The sequence below is a fragment of the Pempheris klunzingeri genome, chromosome 2 (genome assembly GCF_042242105.1).
Source record: "Pempheris klunzingeri isolate RE-2024b chromosome 2, fPemKlu1.hap1, whole genome shotgun sequence".
In the NCBI taxonomy this organism is placed as follows: domain Eukaryota; kingdom Metazoa; phylum Chordata; class Actinopteri; order Acropomatiformes; family Pempheridae; genus Pempheris; species Pempheris klunzingeri.
Genome location: NC_092013.1, coordinates 3,848,428 through 3,870,830, shown reverse-complemented (window position 1 = coordinate 3,870,830; position 22,403 = coordinate 3,848,428). Strand labels below are relative to the sequence as shown.

At 43.6% G+C, this 22,403-nt stretch overlaps 3 protein-coding genes across 3 annotated transcripts; 2 read left to right on the top strand and 1 right to left on the bottom strand.

Annotated features, from left to right (window-relative positions):
- Positions 1 to 66: 66 nt before the first annotated feature.
- Positions 67 to 6,199, top strand: cdh27 (cadherin 27). Its single transcript, XM_070852385.1, has 16 exons — positions 67 to 90; positions 602 to 724; positions 1,021 to 1,170; positions 1,312 to 1,453; positions 1,548 to 1,711; positions 2,170 to 2,301; positions 3,010 to 3,192; positions 3,734 to 4,035; positions 4,117 to 4,259; positions 4,376 to 4,600; positions 4,686 to 4,907; positions 5,002 to 5,180; positions 5,456 to 5,542; positions 5,640 to 5,687; positions 5,774 to 5,860; positions 5,969 to 6,199. Exons 1-16 carry the CDS (start codon positions 67 to 69, stop codon positions 6,197 to 6,199), a joined length of 2,442 nt encoding a protein of 813 aa, XP_070708486.1.
- Positions 6,200 to 6,795: 596 nt separating this feature from the next.
- Positions 6,796 to 9,505, bottom strand: LOC139215692 (protein LSM14 homolog B-like). The gene is made up of 8 exons (XM_070846732.1): positions 9,049 to 9,505; positions 8,744 to 8,907; positions 8,513 to 8,642; positions 8,229 to 8,420; positions 8,044 to 8,121; positions 7,705 to 7,845; positions 7,459 to 7,588; positions 6,796 to 7,384 (listed from the first exon to the last, which is right to left on the bottom strand). The coding sequence occupies exons 1-8, from the start codon at positions 9,173 to 9,175 to the stop codon at positions 7,228 to 7,230; spliced, it is 1,119 nt and encodes a 372-aa protein (XP_070702833.1). The 5' UTR covers positions 9,176 to 9,505; the 3' UTR covers positions 6,796 to 7,227.
- A 1,341-nt stretch (positions 9,506 to 10,846) lies between these two features.
- On the top strand, positions 10,847 to 22,060 carry taf4a (TAF4A RNA polymerase II, TATA box binding protein (TBP)-associated factor). Its single transcript, XM_070846553.1, has 15 exons — positions 10,847 to 12,064; positions 12,296 to 12,447; positions 12,734 to 12,853; positions 13,817 to 13,906; positions 13,992 to 14,114; positions 14,291 to 14,380; positions 14,503 to 14,715; positions 15,174 to 15,315; positions 15,402 to 15,504; positions 15,767 to 15,936; positions 16,017 to 16,147; positions 16,345 to 16,470; positions 17,434 to 17,490; positions 17,583 to 17,702; positions 20,736 to 22,060. The coding sequence occupies exons 1-15, from the start codon at positions 11,311 to 11,313 to the stop codon at positions 20,898 to 20,900; spliced, it is 2,556 nt and encodes an 851-aa protein (XP_070702654.1). The 5' UTR covers positions 10,847 to 11,310; the 3' UTR covers positions 20,901 to 22,060.
- Positions 22,061 to 22,403: the final 343 nt, after the last annotated feature.

The following is a 22,403-nucleotide window of genomic DNA, read 5'->3' as shown; positions in this document are numbered from 1 at the left end:
TGCTCCAAAGTCAGAAAGTCAGAAAGTCAGTCGTGGAACACTCGGAGCTGGAAGTACTCAACCAGCATGATGCTCTGCCTCTTCCTCTTGGTATGTAGCAACACTTTCATTTGAGATAAATGCTATTTCTTCATTTTAGGCATCTAATTAACCTGATTAAATTTGACATTAATACTTATTTTTCTTTATTTGGGAATGAAGTTGGACACAGCACCACCTTTTACTATGCAATGAGGTTGGAAGGGTTTGATTATTATCTGTAGAAATCAGTCACTTTGTTTTTCTTCTGGTAAGTTCCATAATAAGTTGATGCTTGTGTCAATATCTTCCAGCATAAGTATTTAATAAGTCGGCAAATATTTGTGTAAAATGAACTGCTTTAATGTGTACAAGCAATCTAAAAACTTTACTCTATGGTCAAACATAAGGTGCTGAACACAGTGTCCCTTTGTGATACTGTTGTTTCAGTAGAAAGTCCTGGTGTACGTTTCAGTGGAACTGGTTCATCCACTATGCAGCACGATGAGCCTTGGACTTGTGACCTATAGCCTTTCATGTCAACAAACATTCCTACGTTTATATATTATGACTCGTCTTTCAGGTTTATTATTCGTCACTTGCAACATGCTCGGAGGTGCTGAGCCGCCACAAGAGGACTTGGATCATCGACTCCTTCTCTATTGAAGAGGGGTATCCAGGTCCCTTCCCTTACGAGCTGGGCGAGGTGAGAAAACCAGTGAAGAAAACTAGTCCGACTTTGAGTCGACAAATAAATAGGCTCTGTGTTCATTTTCAAACACAAATAGCAAACTCCACTATACCTATTAATTATAATAAATATAGATACCAAACATCTATATTTGTAAATCAACAATCAATTCTTTAATTAGTTGTCTATATCTGTAATATATAATATATATATATCCAAATCTAGGTGGTGTTTCTTCATCGTGAAAATGTATAAATGACTAATGCAGGTCTCAGGCTCCCCAAATCTGACTGTAAAGTCTTTGTCTGTAGATAATAGTCGATCGGAAATATCAAGTATACTTTCATCTCTTCGGGGAAGGAGTGGATGAGGAGCCAAAGGGAGTCATCTCCATCGATAAGGAGTCTGGCATGGTGTCTGTCCACAAGGCCCTGGACTATGAAGAGAGGACGACGCTCTCGGTGCGGCTCAACACACATTACAAACCAACATCGTATCTGTGCTGCTGTAAACTTCTACACACTAATCAGGGATATGTGTGATATTCTCAATGAACCCGTCAGAACTGGGGCTAACTCTGAGACGTATCTTTCACTCCGTAGCTGAGGTTTGAGGCCAGAAAGGCAGATTCATCCATTGACACTAAATTAGGAGTTGAGATTTCCATACTGGACATCAACGACAACCCTCCGCTCTTTTACAAGGATCTGTATGAAATCAACATTGATGAGAAAAGTGCACAAGGTAAAGAGTAAAAGAAGCCATATCCCATTTGTTTTACTTGTTTTTCTTACCTACAGTCTCTATTTAAATGCACTCCTGTGTTGTTTCCCAACAGGCTCCCACCTCCTGGCGGCTGTGGCCTACGACAGAGACCAGAGAGGGACACCAAACTCTACGTTCCACTTTGAGCTCAAATCTGTGTCTCCAGACCTTCCAGACACTGAGTTCTTCATCGATGAGTCTGGAGTAATCTCGTTCAAAGGATGCTTGGATCACGAGGCAAGAGCTCCCTTTGATTCGTGCGTCAGTAACGCACTACACTGTAGATCGAATTATAGCAGCAGTACCTGTTCTGCTTGGTCTTCAGCTGATTAGAGAGTGTGAAATCATGACGTGCTTGTTGGTTATGTATGGAATTATGTACAGCATGTTTGCCTCAAGCACTGGCTAATTATATGTTATGTATTTTTCTTATACAACACTTATATGAAGTAAAACGAGCCGCAGGGTGAGTTTCCTTTGGAGTCATTCATAAGGAAGTAATTTGGTGTCCATATGTCTCATTAACACTTCATTCAGTACATACGTTGGTAAGAAAACTGGTAAACCTTTAATGAAAACAACTGGTTACATATTGTGCAAAATGATTAAGCTGCTTTCAAGGAATTGGATGCAAGATACGCTCATGAAAGTAGAAGAAAAAAAACGATGAACCATCTTTATTTGCTTGTATGAAGGTGGCGGAAAAGTTCACAGTGCTGCTGGAGGCCAAGGACCACGGGGAAGTGGTCAGTCTGTCCAGTTCCACCACTGTTGTTATTCACGTCCAGGACGCCAACAACCACCTCCCAACCATCAGCGGACAGACAGTAGGCGGCCATCTTGCTTGACAAATCCTCAACAGCATTGCAATGATGTCTGCAGATGACACAGCCCCTCATGCTTTAACACATCTGTGGTGCTGCTGTGTGGATGAAAATATCAATATTTGAACTTTATGTGTCCAAGGAACCATGTTCGTGATTTTAATCATAAGAGCACATGGATGATTTACAAAAAGATTTCAAATTAAGTTGAAACACACAAACAAAAACTAGTGAAGTTAGTGTCAGTATCAGTTTGCAATAAATTACATGATGGCTTCTCAACATCTCTCAACAGCCTTAGGAATTATTCATTATTAAGTGTTTTTTCAGTATATTAGTATTTTTTCTCAGTTTCATACACTTCTTTCACTCTGGTTCTACGTTCTTGAATGGAAAATATACATAATATACATGCAGTTTTACATTTCCTTACTACAACCAAAAGAATATTCAGCAAATAAGATGAATGTCTTGTAGTATAAAAAGAAAACTACTTTCACATCACTGTTCCAGTGTTTATCCTGTCAATTTTACACCTTCAAAAAGACATATCAGCTCTATGGGCAGAAAAACAACAATAGATGCTTGTACAAATAAACATGGATGGAAATTTGTCTATTTATTGACATGGGGTGTGTGCATGCAGAAAATAGTGTTGACACATTTCTGCATTTTTCCTCCCGACCTGTGCACCCTGGATTTACACTACAGGGCTCTGGCAAAGTAAGAGAAGATGAGAGCGGCGGTTCTCCCATGCGGCTGCATGTGACGGACAAAGACACACCAAACAGCCCGGCGTGGAGAGCCAGATACACCATACAGGGTGACGAGGGAGAGCACTTTAAAATAGAGACAGATCCAGACACGAACGATGGAATCCTGACGGTAGTTAAAGTAAGTGCTGCTTCACATTACAGGACGACCACCCAGGTCTGATGTGTAATCACTACACACATGTCCGTCACAGTAGAAATACTTGAAGTTAAAATGTTTAAACTCTGTGCTTTAGTTGAATTTTTGAATGTTTTAACCCTTTAATGCCTGAACCATGAAAGAATTGCCAGAAAATTCAAATTTCTTTGAAACTGGAGTGTTTATTGAACCTTCTGACAAATTACAAAAAAAAAAATTAAGTTTAAAAAGTCTTAATTTGTTCGTTTTTGCTACATCTGGCATTTTTGTGCAATTTATTGCTCACAGTTTGTTCATCTTAAACAAACAAAAACATAAAACACAGATAAGATACAAAAAATCAAAAAATATCACACTGATGATGTAGAGGTCTCAAAAACTCATGTATCAAATATGATACACTTGGCGTTAAAGGGTTAAGAATGATACACTCCAGGACAACTACCTGGTGCATCAGCTAATAGGGATCCTTATAAATTAATAGATAAATAAGGAAATGAATAAATATACTGTATCATTTCAGCCTTTGGACTTTGAGGAGGGAGCACACAGGGAGCTGTCCATCTCAGTGGAAAATGAGGCGCCGTATTTCTCCTGTAAAGTGGAGGAGAAGACGTCCTCAGGCCTCTGGAAAGTGAACACCACTGAAGGCGTAGCTCAGCGTCCCTCTGTCAAACTCATCATCGAAATCGAGGACGCCAATGACCCCCCGCTGTTCAGCGTCATGGTCAAAGAGGTCATGCTGGAGGAGAACACAGCCGTTGGAACCTCGGTGACGTCAGTGACCGCTGTCGATCCTGACTCCAGCCACTCAACAGACTTTGTGTAAGTGGGACATTTTATTCCAGCATGTTTGCGCTCTTGTCTGGGACCTCCTACACTGAAGCAAATTGTGTTCGCCCACAGGTACAAGATAGGAAGTGATCCTGCAGGCTGGGTGACGGTGGATCCCCACACAGGAGACATCACCACAGTCAAGACACCTGACAGAGAATCTCCTCATGTTGTTAACGGCCTCTACACCGTCATACTGCACGCAGTGGATTTTGGTAAAGCTCAAAGTGCTGCCAGCTGGCACGGACTCACCGAATGTGTGACATTTTTGGGACAGAGTCAGGATTTTGAGCCGCATGTCCACTGCTTTGTGCTGCTATTGTCTTCACAGGTATCCCACCTATGACAGGCACGGCCACGCTGAACATCCACATTGCCGACCAGAACGACAACGTGCCCGAGCTGTTGGAGGACAATATGGATGTGTGTGTGTCTGACAGCCCCACCACCAGCAGCATCACAGCCTCTGACTTGGACGACAACCCCTTCGGAGGGCCTTTCTCATTTAAACTGCTGGGCGACGTCAAAGGAAAATGGAAGCTGAATCCGTCATATGGTAGAGATAGCTATGACATGTCGTGAAATATTACAGGAAGCGTTAAAAAAGGACGACCATCTGATTTTGTGATTACCTCTCAAAGGGTTCACAGCTGGCTTGGTGAAGGAGCCCGGTGTGTATTCAGGCCCACACACCGTTTATCTGAAGATCTCCGACATGCAGGGAAAGTCTGGCGCCTACAACCTCAGTGTGAACGTGTGTGAATGCTCCGAGACGGGCGACTGTCGAGGCCGCAGAGAAACCACAACAAAAGCCTCCTCTGGTGCTATAGGCATCATGTTTGCCTCGCTGTTTTTACTCCTGTGTAAGAAAGTGAACCATCGGCTTTAGTTATCATCGGAGTATCCTGTTCATGTATTGTTGCGGTGATTTATCGGTCCTCTCTGTCTGGCCAACAGTTCTGCTGCTGATGTTAGTCACCATCTCCTGCAAAAAACAGTTCGTCACCTTGCAGACCAACGAGTCCTCTGGAGAAACCCTCCTCGAATCAAACATTGAGAATCCAGGAACAGACTGCGAGGTCACTGCTCACAAACATTTGCAAACAAACCAGGCGTACATCTCCACTTTTGTCTCAGTAAGATTGTTTTTTCTCTCAAGGTACCTGACAGTGTTCAGGCGGTGTTCACTGATAAGAAACACCAAGACCCGCCTGCTACGAAAAGTCTGCAAGTTGAAATACGGCGAGAAAACGTTTCAACAAAGGTGGGTACAGATAGCAATCATATGGATGGACTTTCACCTTCTGAGGTACAGGTTTTCTCACATTCTTTAGTGAACTTTGAAGGTTACAAACTGCTATTTTGCCCTTTAACTTAAGCTGATAATTACTCTTGTCATTCTGTTCAACAGAATACGGCACGAACCTTCATCTCCAACCACTTTGAAGAATACAGAAGTGAAAACCATTCCTCGCTGTTCAGTACGAACTGGAACCAGGTGCTGTACACGCTTTAGGTCAATTATATCAAATGTGTATTCAAATATTAATTCACAGCTTTGCTCCCCTCTGCTTCACTCTTCGCTCCAACTCTAGAGGACCTGGAATGCTCCTATAGCCGCTGGCTACCACCACACCCAGCAGGTAGAAGATCACTCTTTGCTTTGTGCTAAGTGACACTTTGAGGCAGCAGCTGAGGGAACATAGTGTGAACTTTTTGTTGTGTACAGATCGGCGACATGAGCACGATGCATTTCCTCCACACAAGGAACGCAAGCTATGTGTCAGACTCAGCTCTCCAAGACCTGCTTCATCTGGTTGGTAGCACCACTTACTGTGCATTATAAGATCTACTCTGCTGCATGACATACTGTCACAGTGAATGTGCCTGCAGCAGTAAAATGAGCATTTTTCCACTCCTGCAGAGGCTGTCTTCTATCAAGGAGACAGAGGAAGGCCTGCTGGACTATCAGCCTCACCTCTATGCAGATGAGGGGGACTCTGACAACCACTCGGAGCTGGAAGACATCACGATTCCTGACGATGATTCATTCCAGAAAGCGCTGCAAGGCTTTGACCCCAAGTTCAACCAGCTGGCGTCCATTTGCAAGCCGACAAACACAGAACAAGTGTTTTTTGGAACCAACATACTTTAGTTCCTGAGCAGAGAAACTTAACTGTACAGGTTGACGAATGCTTAAGTTTTAAAAAAATATATAATAATTTTCTTAGGATGCATTTAGTTTCTCAAAGAAATCTTATAGCAAGACACATCAGGGTGACATTTCTACCAAGATATCACCATGAGAGTTAGTTTGTGAAAGGCTTCTGAAACTTTAGGTTTAAGCATACATTCCCAGAAATCTGAACAAGGCCATGTTCAAAATTGTTCCATTTTGACTTAGAGCCAAAGTTTTTTTTTTGGACTGTACATAAATTCACATTTTTAGGAATCCTTAAATTGAGCCATTACATGGAGAGGGAAAAAAAACCCTCTAAAATCCTTCCCTCCAACTGAAATGTGTGCAAATGCTACTAAAGGTATGTCTGATGTGTAAGGGGAAACCAAAAATGGCAATTCAGGGGAAATATACAGATGCAAATAGAAAAAGTAAAAAAAAAAAAAAGTAAATGTTTTCCCAGTAATCTGGAGGGGCAGGTTATGGATATCCCAAAAACTGACAGGTGCATTAAGAACACAAGCCTTTGCCTGCATCGTCTTGCTTTACAGCACCACAGACGGAAACCAGTCTGTTAATCATATGTTATTTAATAGCAACTGTTAAAGTCCTCCACAGTTTTCATTTTTACAAGTAAAGGGGAAAAAAAAATAAAGTACAGCTGTTCTCCAAAAGCAGTTTGGAGTTACATTTGGACAGTCAAATAGACAATACACAAAATAAATTACTGCACACGCCTGCTGGCCTGTTCGAATTCCACACTGCATTTCACCCAACTACCAATGGATTCATTTGCTTTCTAGCATACAGCTGCTCGATTAAAAGAAATTGCTCTCCCATTTCATAATGCAAAGTACAAAATTCCCTGAATGCATATTTGGGATAAAGAACAAACAAAACATCTTTTCCTCAAGTGCTTTAAAGGGGTGAAAAAAATGGAGGTACTTTTTAAATAAGTACAAAACTACTATTTACAGAAAATGTTCAACAAAAGAAAAAAGCCTTCACACCCTCCCACTACCAATCTTCGGGAGGGGTTGCTGCTCAGCGGTGCTCTGCCCTGCGTGTCCTCGGCCCCTGAATCCTCTTCCCCTCAGGAAGCGGCCGGGGACGCCGAACGTTTCCATGTTCAGCTTCTTCTCCTCGGCCCACGTGGTTCTCCTGAGGACACACAGGAGGAGGTCAAAGACACGACAAACCCCTGAAGTAACAGAGACCCGCAGCTACAGACTCACCTGGGCTTAAGGTCTGAGGAGATGTTGTCAAAGAAGCATTTGGCTTTGTCGTAATACTTTTCCCCCAGAGTTTCCTCCTCCTGCTGCATACCCTGTCCGTCCTGGGCCTCCCCACAGTCCACCTTTTCAACTGCAGCAATTAACAAAGAGAGAATTCACACACGTGCATAGAAACGGTTCATAGTGTGTCCAGTGAAAGTGAATCGACTGATGATCCTTGAAAATAAAAAAAATAAAAAAACACACCTTCAACATCCTTTGTGAGATCATCTTTAAACTGAGCATTTGCAGTTTCAAAATCAAAATCCGACTCAAACTGCAAGGTTGTGGCCTTTGAGTTTTTCACCAGAAGTTGGCCTCTGTTTCGGTTCCTGGACCTGCGACTGCCTGCACGAGAGAAAAGTTCAGACAAAAACAGGTGGCCAGCAGCTGTTAAACTGGTTTACTAAGAGGTTCATCCAGTCTCTCTTACAGGCAGATGAGCAGTATTAGTTAACATAATACCTGCTGCCCTCCTCTGATGTTTGACAGCAGAGACAAAGCAAATATTCTGAGTAGGAAACAGCCTACAGTGTGCACAGATACCTTGTTTTTGCCTTTGTTTCTGGTTCTCAGTGCTTTGGCCTTGAATCTTTGGTGCACTCGGCTGAGATGGAGCCCGACCTGAACGTAGATTAAAAAGGTTTAATGTTTCTATTTGAATTAAAGAGAGAATAGAAGCTATGAATGAAACACGCAGAGTGATTTTTCTAACTGTTAAAGATGCTTACTGGTGGGCACATTCTCCTTCTGAACCTGGGAGCCGCCCCGGCCGGAGCGCTGGGCCGGACGGGCGGGCTGTCTGCCCTGTGGCTGGGTGGACGTCTTCCCCCTTCTCTGGGCCGTGCTGGCCAACGGAGCCGTCTGGACGGCCTGCTCGACCATGGGAGCTCTGCGGGCTGGGATGCCGTGAAGTCCTGGTACTGAAGGAACAGGAGCAGACATGTTGGAGCCCGACCGACTGCAGGCACATGTGACAAACAGAAAAAAAAGACTAGCATGTCATTAATGATACCTAGGCCCAGTGCTGCGTTGTACTGCTGGTTGAGTAGAGAACTGGCGGCCAGCTGGTCGTAGGTGGGCATCATGTCTCTGTAGGGATTCCAGCGTGGGTGATACGGAGCAGAAGAGCTGCCAATGGACGACTAAAATCCCAAAAATGAAGATAAAAGGAAAACAAAGGATGCTTTAATTAATGCCAAGTGCACAAAAAGAAGTCAGCCAAAGCTCTCTGAGCCACACACACCTGTACAATGGCAGGGTCACGGGGCAGTCCATGGTGTGGTTTGGGCGGCTCAGACACAGTGATGTCCTTAATGTCACTTCCTCTGAAGATTATGTATTCATAAATCTCATCTTTGGGGGGCACTGGTCTGTCTGTGTGCCGGTCCTCTGTCCCATAGGATTTAACTGTTGGGAGATGAAGTTAATTGGGAAAATAATTAAAATAATTAGCATTACATCCCCCCTGAGTAGTTTGTTCACGACTTGATATAACAGAAATTGTCAGAGGGTGAAAAGCACACGTGCTGGCCAGGCCAATCAACCCACCTTTGGCTAAAGCAACCGTGGACCTCTCGGTGTCCACAGAGGACAGGATGCCCTCATACCGAATCTGCGCCTTGGATATCAAACTTATCTTACTACCAATGTAAGGAGTTCCTCCTCCAGCGCTCATGTTTGCAGTGAAACTAGATAAAGAGGAGCGAATAAACCACGGCACACTTCAGACATGAACTAATCAGCAAAATGTGCGCAATCAGCGGACACCTGTGCGCTTTAAACGATCGCCAGTGACGCGCCTCTCTGCGGATGGGTCACCTGTGCGCAAAACAGGGTTAGTTTCTTTAGCTTGGCGGCGTACACCGCCAGAGTAGAGTCTGTGGGTCTGCAGCCGTGGGCAAAGTGGACCATGGGCCGGAAGGTCATGGCCATAATTAAATGTTAAAAAGGAGCTATTGAGAATTTGGAAATGCACATTTAATTCTAATTATATTTCACTTTATTTGACTTAATAGCCTATATATCAAATTTCCTTCTTTAGTTTCCCTTTTCTTTATAACATTTGACTATCAATAGACTCTCTTTTTAATTCTAATTGTGGGTGAAAATGGCACATGCAACATTTGTGACTGATTTTGTGATTGATTTTTAAAAAAAAATAAAGATTTGGATGCTCTAATTGCTCATATAAATGAAAATTGCATTCCAGAAAATTACTTTACAGTAGTTATGAAGCCTGTGCAATACCCACATGCATACATTTTACATTTTTTCCTCATTGATTTATTTGTATCTATTCTTATATTTGTTATATTCCATGTTTTTGCACTACTTCTGTTACTGACACTTTGTTTCTGCACCTTCTCTGTTCCCTCTGCTGCTGTAACAAGTGAATTTCTCTGGTGTGGGACAAGTGTCCTATCCAATGGACGGTACATTTGGAACTTAAATTGCTTTTAATTGTGGGTGAAAATGGCACATGGAACATTTGTGACTGATATTAAATAATAAAAAAAGACATTTGTTTGCTCTAATTGCTCATAAAAATGAAAATTACATTCCAGAAAATTACTTTACAGTGGTTATGAAGCCTGTGCAATACACACATGTATATCTTTAACATTTTTTCCTCATATTTTTACTTTTATCTTATTACATCCCTTCTTTTTGCACTACTTCTGTTACTGGCACTTTGTTTCTGCACCTTCTCTGTCCCCTCTGCTGCTGTAACAAGTAAATTTCGCCGGTGTGGCGTAAATAAAGCTTCTTATCTTATATTAAGGGTCCTATCAGATGAACAGTACATTTGGAGCTTAAATTGCACATGCAACATATTCTACATTTGTTTTTGTTTTTTTAATTAAATGCATGAATGAAAGTGATTTTTTTTTTTTTTTATGGCTGTGTTTTGCATTTCTGTGGAGCTGATCCACACTAAGCCCTGAGACTGCTGAAGGCTTCCTCTCTGACAGGGAGGGTGGGGCGCCTTCAAACGCCTCATTACAACAGCAACTTCACTCGCTGGCCAAAAACACTGCAGCCATCTTGCTCGGCGCACCGAGAGCGACTGGACTCTGAAATTCGGCGTGTTGGCTTGTTGCAAACCACGTTATCACTCAACCAACAGCCGCACGGTACAAATCTGAAGCGGGATAGTTATATTAACGGGACAAACAGGCAGCCGAGGAGGCGACATTCGGTGAAATCTCCTTCGTCTCCGCTTCGATGTTGGTCCGTCTCCCGCATCCTCCGGAATGACAGCCGGAGCCATTGGTTCCGCCTTTTAGAACGTCCGGCAGCCAATCAGAGCGCGCCGAGGCCAACTGCTCGGAGACGTTGAGCCGCTGTGCGCATGCGCACGTCAGTTGGTAAGTACCTCACTTCTCTCACAAGCTCGCAGGAGTGTGAAGATGGCGGTTGGCCCCGGCCCGCTGGATGAGCCTCCTGTACACACAGAGGTGAATAAAGCGGTAGTTTGTCATCCTGTGCGGTCTGTAGAGCCACAGCTGTCGTTTCTTGTGTCACAACAACCACTGGTAATTACATGGCTGTAGTTCCGGGACAAGCGGGTAGCGCGAGCTAATGTCCAGCTGGGACTCGGTCAAGACGGTTTGCCGAAGCAGGTACGCTGTAACTACTAATGTTGTTTTCCTCTTTGTCTCTCCGAGCGTACACGAAAAGCAGGCTGACGGAGGGAAACAGCACATGTGTCAGAGTCCTGTCCCCGTCACATTCAAGGTTGTTTGTGCTCCTTCTCAACAAGTTGAAGCGCAGGGGGTCTCGTCCTAACGGGGTCCCCATGGTCCAACTATGGATGCGTCGACGGCCAGCACGGACTCCACCACGGGACACGACCCCGGCAAAACACTTGTTGTTGTTAGCGGCGGTGTAACTCCTCTCCCTAATGACCAGGGGAAAGTGGGCTCGTACTCAGCGCAGACTTTCAATGGGAGCCAAACTATGAGCTCTCACAATTCAGGAAGCGCTGCTCCTCTCTTGGGGACGACAGCGACAAGTGGCGCCGGTAACAGCGGCGGCAGCAGCACTGCTATCTCTGCCACGGCTGTCAGCGGCGGACCGGTGATGCCAAAAGGGCTGGCCGGTGCGATAATGCCCCCGTCGTCAAACAGTGTAATCCAGACGCCTCCCCTGAGTGTTGTCCCTCCGGCTCAGCCTGTGAGCCAGGCACCGGGACCCACTGTGACGCTCGTCAGGCCGCCTATGCAAACCGCGGGGTCGGGCGCAACTTTGAATGGGAGCAACAATGCGAGTCCGGCCGTGGCTGCAGGTGCAGCAGGTCACGCAGGTATCAGCGCACCGACCCCGCTTGTAAACAACAACAACAACAACAGCCAGCCGTGCAACTCGGTGTCGCACATAATCAAGGCAGAGCCACCCACGACAATAATACAGTCAGCACCGCAGCCGGTTGTCACCACTGGTCCGCGGACTCCCGTGACGGTAGCAGGCGGGATCCGAGCCCTGACGCCTCAGATGTTGGCCCCAAGGCTCCCCCACACCTCCCCGGGTCAGCCCAGTGTACACAACATCCAGCTCCCCCCTGGTGAGTGAAATCAGAACTTTTTCTGTGCACAGACTTTTATTTCCACACTTGACTGATGCACCAAAGTGGGGTGATTTTCATTTGCCTCTCATCAGTGATTGTAAAAATAAACATTTAAGGATTATAATAATACAGAATGTGTTCAATGACACTACATGTCTGGTTTGTTATGCTTCATGGTGACCACTTTGCGAGATCCGTTGCCTCTTTTTATTTCCTGACTTGCTTCAGGGATGGTGCTTGTGCGCAGTGAGAGTGGACAGCTGCTGATGATTCCCCAGCAGGCTCTGGCCCAGATGCAGGCCCAGGCCCAGGCTCAGGCTCAGGCCCAGGGAGGGATGGCACCTCGGACCACCACGCCAACAAACGTGCCTCCTGGCCAGGTAAGATCGCTCAGTCTGTCCCAGGAAGAGTTTTATATCAGCAACCATCATGTCTCACTTTTGCGCCAACGTCGGTATCATCGCCCGTGTTCCGCTTGTCTCCCTGCCTACAGCTCAGCGAAGCACCTGTTGAGTAGAATATTGATTAATTACTAATATTAAAAGTTATTGTGTTGTGTAATTAGTCTTACTTTATGCAACACTATAACAGACATATAGATATGAATGTATTTCGTCATAAACAATATTTTCTAGTTTGATGAAATGGGTGTTTGTGCCTCCTCAGGCTCCTGGAAACACCATCATCAACAGACAAGTGGCTCCCAGCACCATCATCCGTCAGAGCTGTCCAGCCCCGACGTCACTCGCTGCGACCACCACTCTTCACCGACCTCCCATCCTTCAGGTGACCCCTCGTCAAATTCCTTCTGATTATGTTCATTTGGCTTGTTTCACATTTTGTGTCATTCACTGATCGTCTGTGTATTATTATATTATAAATACACAATATCACCGCTGGTTTATATGTCAAAGTGACACTAGAAGGGTCTTAAGAGTTCATTTTCCTACAATAAAAAGGGTGCACACTCTCATTCTCTAGAAGAGAATCCTGGACCTTGATTCCTGGATTCACTTTAGTTGAATGGAGACCCAGACTCAGAGGAAATACGTTTATTTCTAAAGAGATATTCTATAAATTCCAGCAGCCAGAGGTCATGTTGATCGCTGACACTGGACAGAATGCCTCAATTCATTTATTAATTTATTAGGTGCAAAATGGACAAGAAAGCAAGATACATGTTTATTTTTTTGATGGAGGAACGAAAAGTCATACGTCATAATAACTTGTTGCAGGATTTTGGTTAAAACTGTAATTTTAACACCTGCTTGTCAGTTCATCACCAAATTTGAAGTCAAAATCGGGACATGAAAATAAAAATTTGAAACTTGTACGTCCTCTTCACATTTACTTGTTTTTTTTAACGTTTGCCAAAAGAAGTCAACAAAATAATTAAATAATTGGCTTTAGTTGTTGAGTTTTAAGGCTCATTTCATAGAAATGTTTACGGGACTTTAATCAGCCAGCTGGAGAGCAGGCAGTGACCATACAGAAGTGTTCGGCCATGTTATTAGGTGATTAGACCACTTCCTCCAACAAACTGACCTCTTAAAACCATCTATGTTCAAGTTATTTTTTGAGGAGGGGCACCCAGCTGAGATTCAGTTCTGGAGAAGCGCTCTTGTTTCCTCTGAACCTCATGTTTGATGCACTTGATCGTCTTAGAAGTATCTCCGAAACCCCACACTCATTTTGAGACGTTTCAGCAACCTAAATAACCTGTTGTGATGTCGCTGTCTGTCCTCCCAGAGCTCAGTCGGGGCTGCAGTACCAGGAATGACCCCCAGGACTGTCAGCCAAACGGCTGGGACCACAGTTACCTCAGTAACAGTGAGCAAAGTGAGTTGTGCTAAACCCAGCATGCTGCGATGTGTGGCATGGATATTCTGAGATGAAACATGATTCTTTTCTTTTTTTTTGGCAGGAGACAATGGAGAATGTGAAGAAATGTAAGAACTTCCTGTCCACATTGATCAAGTTGGCATCCACTGGGAAGCAATCAACTGAGACTGCAGCCAGTGTGAGAGAGCTAGTCAAGGACCTGCTGGTGAGTGAGCCGCACACACAGGAGGCATACATTAACCTGTCAGTTGCTATATTGTGCGCATGTTTCACATCTGACAGGCGTGTTTAAAAATGAAAGGTATGAAAAAAAATAGTAGAAAACCTTCATCCAAGAGAAGCGTCATGTGGACTTACAAATATGCCTGTATGTTGTGTTAGGAGGGCAAGCTGGAAGCTGAGGAATTCACCAGCAGATTATACAAAGAGCTTAACTCCTCACCCCAACCTTACCTTGTGCCTTTCTTCAAGGTAAGAAAGCTGATATCCTCTTGTCATTCTTGTCGTGTGTGTTTTAGTCCACAGCAAACCAAATGTCATCTTCAAGTATATTTCTGTGATGTTCGTCCTGTCTGTCCGTCTGTCCTCTGCAGAGAAGCCTCCCAGCCTTGAGGCAGCTCACCCCAGACTCCGCAGCCTTCATCCAGCAGAGTCAGCTCCCCCAGCTGGCCTCAGCTCCAGTCTCCTCCACCTCTCCCACCCCCACCACGGTGGTCCTGAGCAGCTCAGCCCCCCGGCTCGCGGCTCCAGTCGCCAGGCCCCAGCTCCAGTCTGGAGTTGGCAAACCGGGACAGACCACCTCACTGGTAAATTGACACCTGAAGATATATGAGATGGCTTTATATCAAATACAAGGTATCCCAAATACTTCCCTCAAATTGCAGAATAAAACATAAAGAATACATGTCACTCTGGTAATAAATAGATATTTATGGAGCCTGTTCCAAGCTGACTGAACACAAGACTCTAACAAGACTCTGCTTACGTCACTGATGCTTAGTGCTGAAACACAGTCAAAGTTGATTGTGTTTCCTAGTTGTCCAACTTTTAATGTGAAGATGAAGACCAAATTATCTACTGTATCTTGTTGCTGCTGTTTACATCCCCCCCAACATATATCCTATATATATATTTATTCAGTATTTCATGTTATATCTAAATTTGAGTATTTGTAAATAAAGTATGTTCTACCTGTGTACAGGATGAAGGTGTTATGACCTTGTAAAAGGACAAATGATGCTACTTTGATAATCTGTATCTGCAGGTTCTCCAGCCTCAGCAGCAGAGGGCAATGTTGAGACCTCAGGTAACCTTAGCGACGACCCCCATGGTGACTCTCAGGAATCAGGCCCCTGGCCGCATCATGCTGGGACAGCAACAGGTCCAGCTCAAAGAGCTGCAACCAGGTGAGGACATCGGTCTGATGTCACCTCTGTGCACGTGTCTCTTGTGGCGACCAGGAATATTTATTGCAATTCTGTGTCCCGGTCAGTTCCTGTGAGACTGGAGGTGCCGCATGTCTCTAAACAAGTCTGCGCTGCAGCCATGACTCCGGCTCAGAAGAACAAGCTGAAGGAGCCGGGTGGCACTTTCAAGTAAGAACAAAGATAAGAGAGTTTTCCCATGAATGTTGTGTAATCACACATGTTTTAGTATTAGCATCACCTGGAGGCAGGAAATTCAGCCAGCAAAAACAAAAATCTCATACATATATACAGTACAGCGCTGACAAATAAATGACAAACAGTTCATAGTGATTTCTCCAGGTTTTAATGTTACACCTGCGTGAGACACATATCTGAGTTCATGATCTTCAGTCTAGTGACTGGGTTTTCCTTACTGCATGTATGGTTACAGAGATGATGAAGACATCAATGACGTGGCCTCCATGGCTGGAGTGAACCTATCAGAGGAAAGCGCTAACATCCTGGCAACCAACTCTGGACTAGTGGGAGCGGTGACACATTCCTGTAAGGACGAGGCTTTTCTCTCCTGTGCCATGCTGCAGAGGAGGATGCTGGAGATTGGTGAGACACTTACAACACTACTGACTATACAGTGTATCCATGCACCTCATAAAACCAGCGTCCCGCTGTGCCATTTCCAGGCAGGAGGTATGGTGTGACAGACCTGGGTGCGGAGGTGGTGAACTACGTCTCCCATGCTACTCAGCAGCGGCTCCAGAGCCTGCTGGAGAACGTTTCCCAAGTGGCCCAGCAGAAAAATGTCAATTTCAAGGTTTGCTCATAGCATCATTATAGAGAGGCTCATACTAGTAAACGCCCCCTTGCAGGAAAAGAACACAGGTGCTTTGACACAAATGTGTGTACTGTATTTACTATGTTGTTTTTAGCATCCTAGCATGTTTGCAACTAACTGCCCTGTAAACTTCTGGTCTTCTGGGATAACATGGTGACACTGCTGTCTGTCGGCAGGAGGGTGGCCATCACGAGCAGAGCAGCGATGTTCGTACTCAGCTCAAGTTCTTCGAGCAGCTGGAACAGTTGGAGAAGCAACGGAAGGACGAACAGGAGAGAGAAATCCTCCTAAAGGCAGCTAAGGTACAGAGTCACTCACAGACAAATGATATCTTAGAAGACGTCGGACCAAATAACGCCTCCAAAGGCTGCTGGTGAAATTTAATATACTCAAACAGATGAGTGTGGTTTCAGATAAGTGGTCTCAAATAGAGTGGAAATATAAAACTCTATAACGGAGAGGTTTTAATGGCTTCAATAATAAATACCTGGATTAAAAAAAATCTTTATGAGATTGAAACAAAATCCGAAACTATAGAAACATGCACTTTGTTGCCTTGATATAATATAGCTGGCATGGTACTGAATATTTTCTAGGTTTTAACAGACTTTCAGCTTCAGTTTCAAGCATCCAGGTGTGTTTTTATGAAGACACACTCTTAGTGTTTCTAATGTTTATATGAAATCACGGCCCCCAGTAAATACTGATTTGTCGGGCCTACACTTAGTATTTTGGTAATCCGCAGGTATTCTCTTCCTCAGAGATATAATGTATTCTATAAATTTTGACAAAAGGTTGCCTACGATTGATTTTATCTCACCCTGAGGACGCCTGTTAGGATGTAAATCGAATAACTTCTAACAGCTTTTAACAAATCTACTGTGTGATATATCAAAGGGGGCCGGGGATGAATTTATAACGGCAAATGAAATTCCAGTAGATCCGTGGCATTAATAAGATAATGATGACAAAAAAGTTAAAGTAGACGAGAGGTTTTTATTCAACAATCGTTGTTTTTAGCTCAAAATGTAAATAGTGATGTGTACGGGTCTATTCAGGGGACTTCAGAACAAGTAGTTATTGTAGATTCTAACTTTTCTAAAGTTTTCCGTCGACTGAGGATTGCAGATTCTCGTGCATTAATGGACTTTATTAATGATCAAACACTTGCAAATTCCACAGTATCTCTAGTTCTACACATCCAGGGCTTTGGTGTTTCTCCTGCCAACATCAGTTATTTATGTGTCTTGCTTTTGGCTTCGCAGTCTCGAGCTCGGCAGGAGGACCCAGAGCAGCTGCGTCTGAAGCAGAAGGCAAAAGAGGTATGATGAGAGGAGGAGGACTTCTACATGTTTCTGCACGTTAATGCACTCCGTATGTCTGATTTCCGTGTCGGTTTGTGTGCGTCGTCCAGATGCAGCAGCAGGAGCTGGCTCAGATGAGACAGATGGAGGCCAACCAGACGGCTCTGGCGGCCATCGGTCCCAGGAAGAGGAAGATTCTGGACCCTCCATCCTCTTCTGCTGCAGCTGAGGTAATACTAATCACAGTACATTCCCCACACAATGTTATTTATCCTGGGGTGGCTGTCAAGTATGACCCCTGTCATAAAGTCACCGTGTTCCCACGACCATCCGGTTACTTTTCCTCATTCACAACCTCTCCTTTACATCTCCTTTACATTACTTAATTAGCATAAGCTGGACAGAGATACCAAATGAGAATGAGACACCAAAGTTTTAAAGTTAATATTGCAGAGACAGCAGTAACAGCATCAGCTAATGTTGGTGCTAACAGTAAGTCAGTTCCTCTCTCTAGTGGAACTGGTTGACAACTGAGGAGCAGGCGCTGACAGCCCACACTGCCCAGACAGAAACCTGCCGTCAGCCGTCTGAGCCGCTCACATACCTGGAGGAAAATAACATAATGAAGCGGCTCATTAGCGCCGACAGGGCACTGCACTCGTGCACATTGTCAGCTGACTCTTGTAATCGCAGATCACATTTTAAAACGACACAAGTCACATTCAATCAAGACACTGTGACGAACCGTCACTCTCGGTTCTACCTGCCACAGATCACTGTTTCTCACTTCAGTCTTTTTTCCTTTGACCATAAATCTCTGTCTCTTCCAGACTTGTGACTCCCTTAGTGATTGTGTACCGTGCCTCGTGTTTTTCTATACAGCATATACTCCATGCATGTGGCTGGTTCTGCTCTGTTTAGTGTTTTACCTTTGGGGGTTTGTTTCTCTCCACATTGAATCGCTTACTGTTTGGATTCACTTGGGAGCTCTCACAAGCGCAGAGCGTGTTCTGTCAAGTACAGTCGAACCATTAACTGGAACAAATGGCCCAGTTTTCTTCAACTGTGCCTGAGAACAGAAAGAACACACAGAATGTGTGATATCTCTTTTATGTTTGCTTGCTTTGATAAAGGTTGCAGTAATTTATAGACGGTGTGACTTTGTGCACCTTCTCTGCCCCCTAGTGAGAATTCTGCTTTATCGTGTTCCTCAGACAATACAGGAGAAAAAGATTTGTAATGTGCTCTGTGAGGTGCTACAAATTGGATGGTAAACATGTGTTTGTTTTATCTGGTAACATCTTTCACACATGTGGGAATCACACTTGAACAAAACAGTATCGTTCTTCAGGGGGTTTTGTGGAGCTTTTTATGCCTCCACATCCACGACAACTGTGGCTGGATGCATTGCGTTTTTGGGTTGTCTGTCCGTCTCATCCGTTTGTGAGCGTGAGCTCTCTGGAGCACCAGAAGGGAATTCTGATTACATTTTGGTGGTCAAAGGTCAGGATCACATTTTTGGCCACAACCCAAGAATTCATACACTGCTTATGATAACATTTCACACAAATGTCTAATAGACTGTTTCACGTCCAAAAGGTCACCTCCACTGTGAAAGCATCATGTTCTGTTATTTAACGCCATAACACCTGAGCACAGGAGGAGACTGTGACCATATTCCGCGTTTGATCGGATCCTGAAGTGGTGACACTATAATCTTTGGCCTGGACAGACGTGGATGTAAACTGTCTCTTTGACTCGTTTGCGGAGGTGTACAACCACGAGGCAGGGATTTTAGTTTTATGAGCGACGGAGGCTGTAGTGGCAAAGATTCAGAGATAAAATCTGCATGGTACTGCTGGCTGGAAAAGGTCTTCACAGGTTTCATGGTGATGAACTGCATGTATCAACAAACAGGCTAGAGGCAGTTTCATCATGCATACTTGACAATTCACCCAGAGTACCCGCAACAAAAGCACAATCCACTTTCTCACTTGACCCTCAAAGAAAAACAAAAGTTTCGGACAACTTTTTTAGCGTACATCACCCATTATTATCATTATCAACGGCTCTACGCTGTTCAGGGTCGTGATGGAGCTCAAGGTTATCCATCATGCACGGGGCAAGAGTCTGCAACCACACAGGACAGGTCAAAAGTCTGGAAACAAAACATGTGCAGACTGACAGACACCCCCCCCGTTTTTTACCAACTGGATTATTTAGATTTAGAGTTTCCAACTCTGTTTCAACCTACTTACCTCCCGCGGTGCAAGTACAGCTGTTTGGGAATCACTCTCCTTATCTGCTTGTGTTTGGACTCTGGATTCCTCCAGAGCTTCCAGAAGAAACCGTGCAGGACAGCATGCACCAGATGATACTTTCAGTCTGAACACACTCTGGTCAACATTATTCACTGAAATGTGAAAATAGAAAAGTTAAGTTGCATGAACTCTTCTGAAATACTCTTTGTGTCCAGCGGTGGAATGGAAACAGCTTTAGTTACTAATTACTTTTCAGATTAAGACTTTACATAAAAACATGACATTTGTTTTATAGAATACAATAATTTGTTGAAGTCTAAACCTGTGGTGTCCAAACTTGTCACTTGGCTTGTGCCCATGAGTTGAGAGCAGCTCCACCAAAGAGACGTTTGACGCATTTAAATACCTGTTTGCAGCTCAAAAAGCTTAAGATGACAAAAGTCCTTAAGAATATATTTGTGTGACAGAACTTTTTTCATCTTTTCTTCTCATCTTGTGGCCCTTAGGAAGCCGCCACTAGATGAAACAACCTAATTCCAACATAAAGTCCTTAAAACTAGCTGCACCACGTGTATCAGTATTAACATCTGATAGAAAATATATAATAAAATATCATTTTTCTGGAAGCACTTTTACTAAACCCACAGTGACACAGGTGTCACAGACTTTGTAAATATTCTGGAGTTTTATCCTTGAATTTAACTCAAGAAGTCCCTCAGTGACTGTCCTAGATTACAGTTACCGTGTCCTGACTGTATTTTGTGAAAAAGCTGATGCTGTGACACATATTTAACATTTCAGATCCTGGAAAAATAAGTTCAGAAATGAGTTCCTTGTGATCCATTTAGTCTGTTTTATATCCCCCATAATTTTACTTAAAGGAGAAAAGGGTTCTTATCCTTCTCAAGTAGGATTTTAAATGCAGGAATTTACTTGCATTGAAGTACATTATTATTATATTGGTGCACATACTCACCCCTCTCTCCCTCCCACCTGTTGCAGGGATCAGGAACGGGTCCCTCTCTGTCCGGTGGGGCCGGATCGTCGGGCTCCAGACCCACGCGGCATCGCATCACACGTGTCAATCTCAGGGACCTGCTCTTCTGTTTGGAGAACGAGAGATTCACCAGTCGCTCCCATTTCCTCTACAAGGGCTTTCTCAAATAGGCTTGATGTCAGAGAGGAGCGGGGGAGGAGGATGAGGAGGAGGAGGAGGAGAGGGGAGAGGAAATGAAGTGTGTGGAGAGAGACCAGCCGCACTCACCACCGTAAGAGACTCTTCAAAATGAAGAGGAGGAGAGAAGAGACTTGGCACATTTCAAGGTCTTTCAGAGATACGTGATAGCTGAAGTACAGTAGTAGCCATATTGGATGGCCTCTCTACCTCTCTCCTCAAATAACGCCTATTTTCTGTCAGAGCAGTCACAGACAAACGCCCCCTTTCTTTACTTTGTACAACTTCTTTTTCAAGAAAGTTAGAAAAAAAAAAAACGGATCACATGTTTTACGAGGAAGGGTTTTTGTATGAACAAACGACTTATTGTACAATTATGCACTGTCACACAGTTTGTTTTCTAATTATTCGTGTGCGCATTGGGCTTTAAAGCAATGGAAATCAACATATTTGTTTTAAGAGACCACCAACTAATTTTTATCAAATAATGATTTTATTTTTTTTTGTTTTGTCGAATGAATAAGTTTGATCTCCAAACTGTGTAACCTACTGAGTTGCCTTCCTAACTATGAATAAGCCATATAGCCATCCTGAAGCAATTAACCCATGTGTAACTCACGAAGCAGTAGCTTGCTCTGTATGTCATCTCCATCACTTTATTAGTTGTTTTTTTTGCCCCCCCTGCGTATTTATTTACTAAACTCAAGCTTAAATTAATGTTTAGTTATTTATTTAATTTCATGTGACACCTCAATTAGTTCATGTAGCTTAAATTCAAAACAAAAACGTGCATTTACTTGCATGCGTTTGAAATCAGTTTGGACATTTGCATAGTTTTCAGTGCATGAAGAGAGGTGTGTGTGTGTGTGTGTGTGTGTGTTTTTTTTTTTTTTTAATCTGTTAAATTTAAATTTAGTTTGACTCGTTTTGATTTCTAAAACTTACTGCTATACCAAACATGCACCTACCAGAAGCTGATTTCTATTTTTGTAGCTACCCACCAACATACATTTTTACTCTTTTAATAGCGGCTGTCCTCCAACGCAAGAAACTGGAGTTTCTTTCTGTATATTTGTAAATGTTACACCTAAAGTTTTACACGCAGTTTTGTATAGAATTGAGAATTTACCCATATAGCATAAAGAACCACATTTTCTCTATTGAATAAATAATGATTTTACAGTAACTGGCTTAGTTTGGTGTTTCCATGCATTGCACTAGGGGGCAGCATTGCATTATAATAACATCTGGACGTGAACTACATGTGGCTCTGAGGATACTGAGGCTTTGCACATGAGTGAGCTGAACGTTTTTTAATTCCTTCTCACTCTACCTGTTCATAGATAATTCCATAATTCCAATAATCCTCTAACATCTGCAAAGCCACGTGTAGTACACACTGTTTACGGCATCAACTGAGCATAAATCCCATGAGCAGGACACACAGCTCTCAAACGAGAATGAAATTACACTCACACACAGTCTGCTTCCAGTCT

Bases quoted from the DNA above. Each gene is read 5' to 3' on its own strand.
- LOC139215692 (XM_070846732.1), bottom strand. From the start codon at position 9,175: ATGAGCGCTGGAGGAGGAACTCCTTACATTGGTAGTAAGATAAGTTTG. The intron at 8,421-8,512 runs GTATCATTAATG...CTGTTCCTTCAG, and splicing joins CAACGCAGCACTGGGCCTAG to TACCAGGACTTCACGGCATC. The intron at 8,122-8,228 runs GTAAGCATCTTT...ATCTACGTTCAG, and splicing joins GAAGGAGAATGTGCCCACCA to GTCGGGCTCCATCTCAGCCG.
- taf4a (XM_070846553.1), top strand. From the start codon at position 11,311: ATGGATGCGTCGACGGCCAGCACGGACTCCACCACGGGACACGACCCC. The intron at 14,115-14,290 runs GTGAGTGAGCCG...ATGTTGTGTTAG, and splicing joins AGCTAGTCAAGGACCTGCTG to GAGGGCAAGCTGGAAGCTGA. The intron at 15,505-15,766 runs GTAAGAACAAAG...GTATGGTTACAG, and splicing joins GAGCCGGGTGGCACTTTCAA to AGATGATGAAGACATCAATG.
- cdh27 (XM_070852385.1), top strand. From the start codon at position 67: ATGATGCTCTGCCTCTTCCTCTTG. The intron at 4,601-4,685 runs GTAGAGATAGCT...TACCTCTCAAAG, and splicing joins GAAGCTGAATCCGTCATATG to GGTTCACAGCTGGCTTGGTG. The intron at 4,908-5,001 runs GTAAGAAAGTGA...TCTGGCCAACAG, and splicing joins CTCGCTGTTTTTACTCCTGT to TTCTGCTGCTGATGTTAGTC.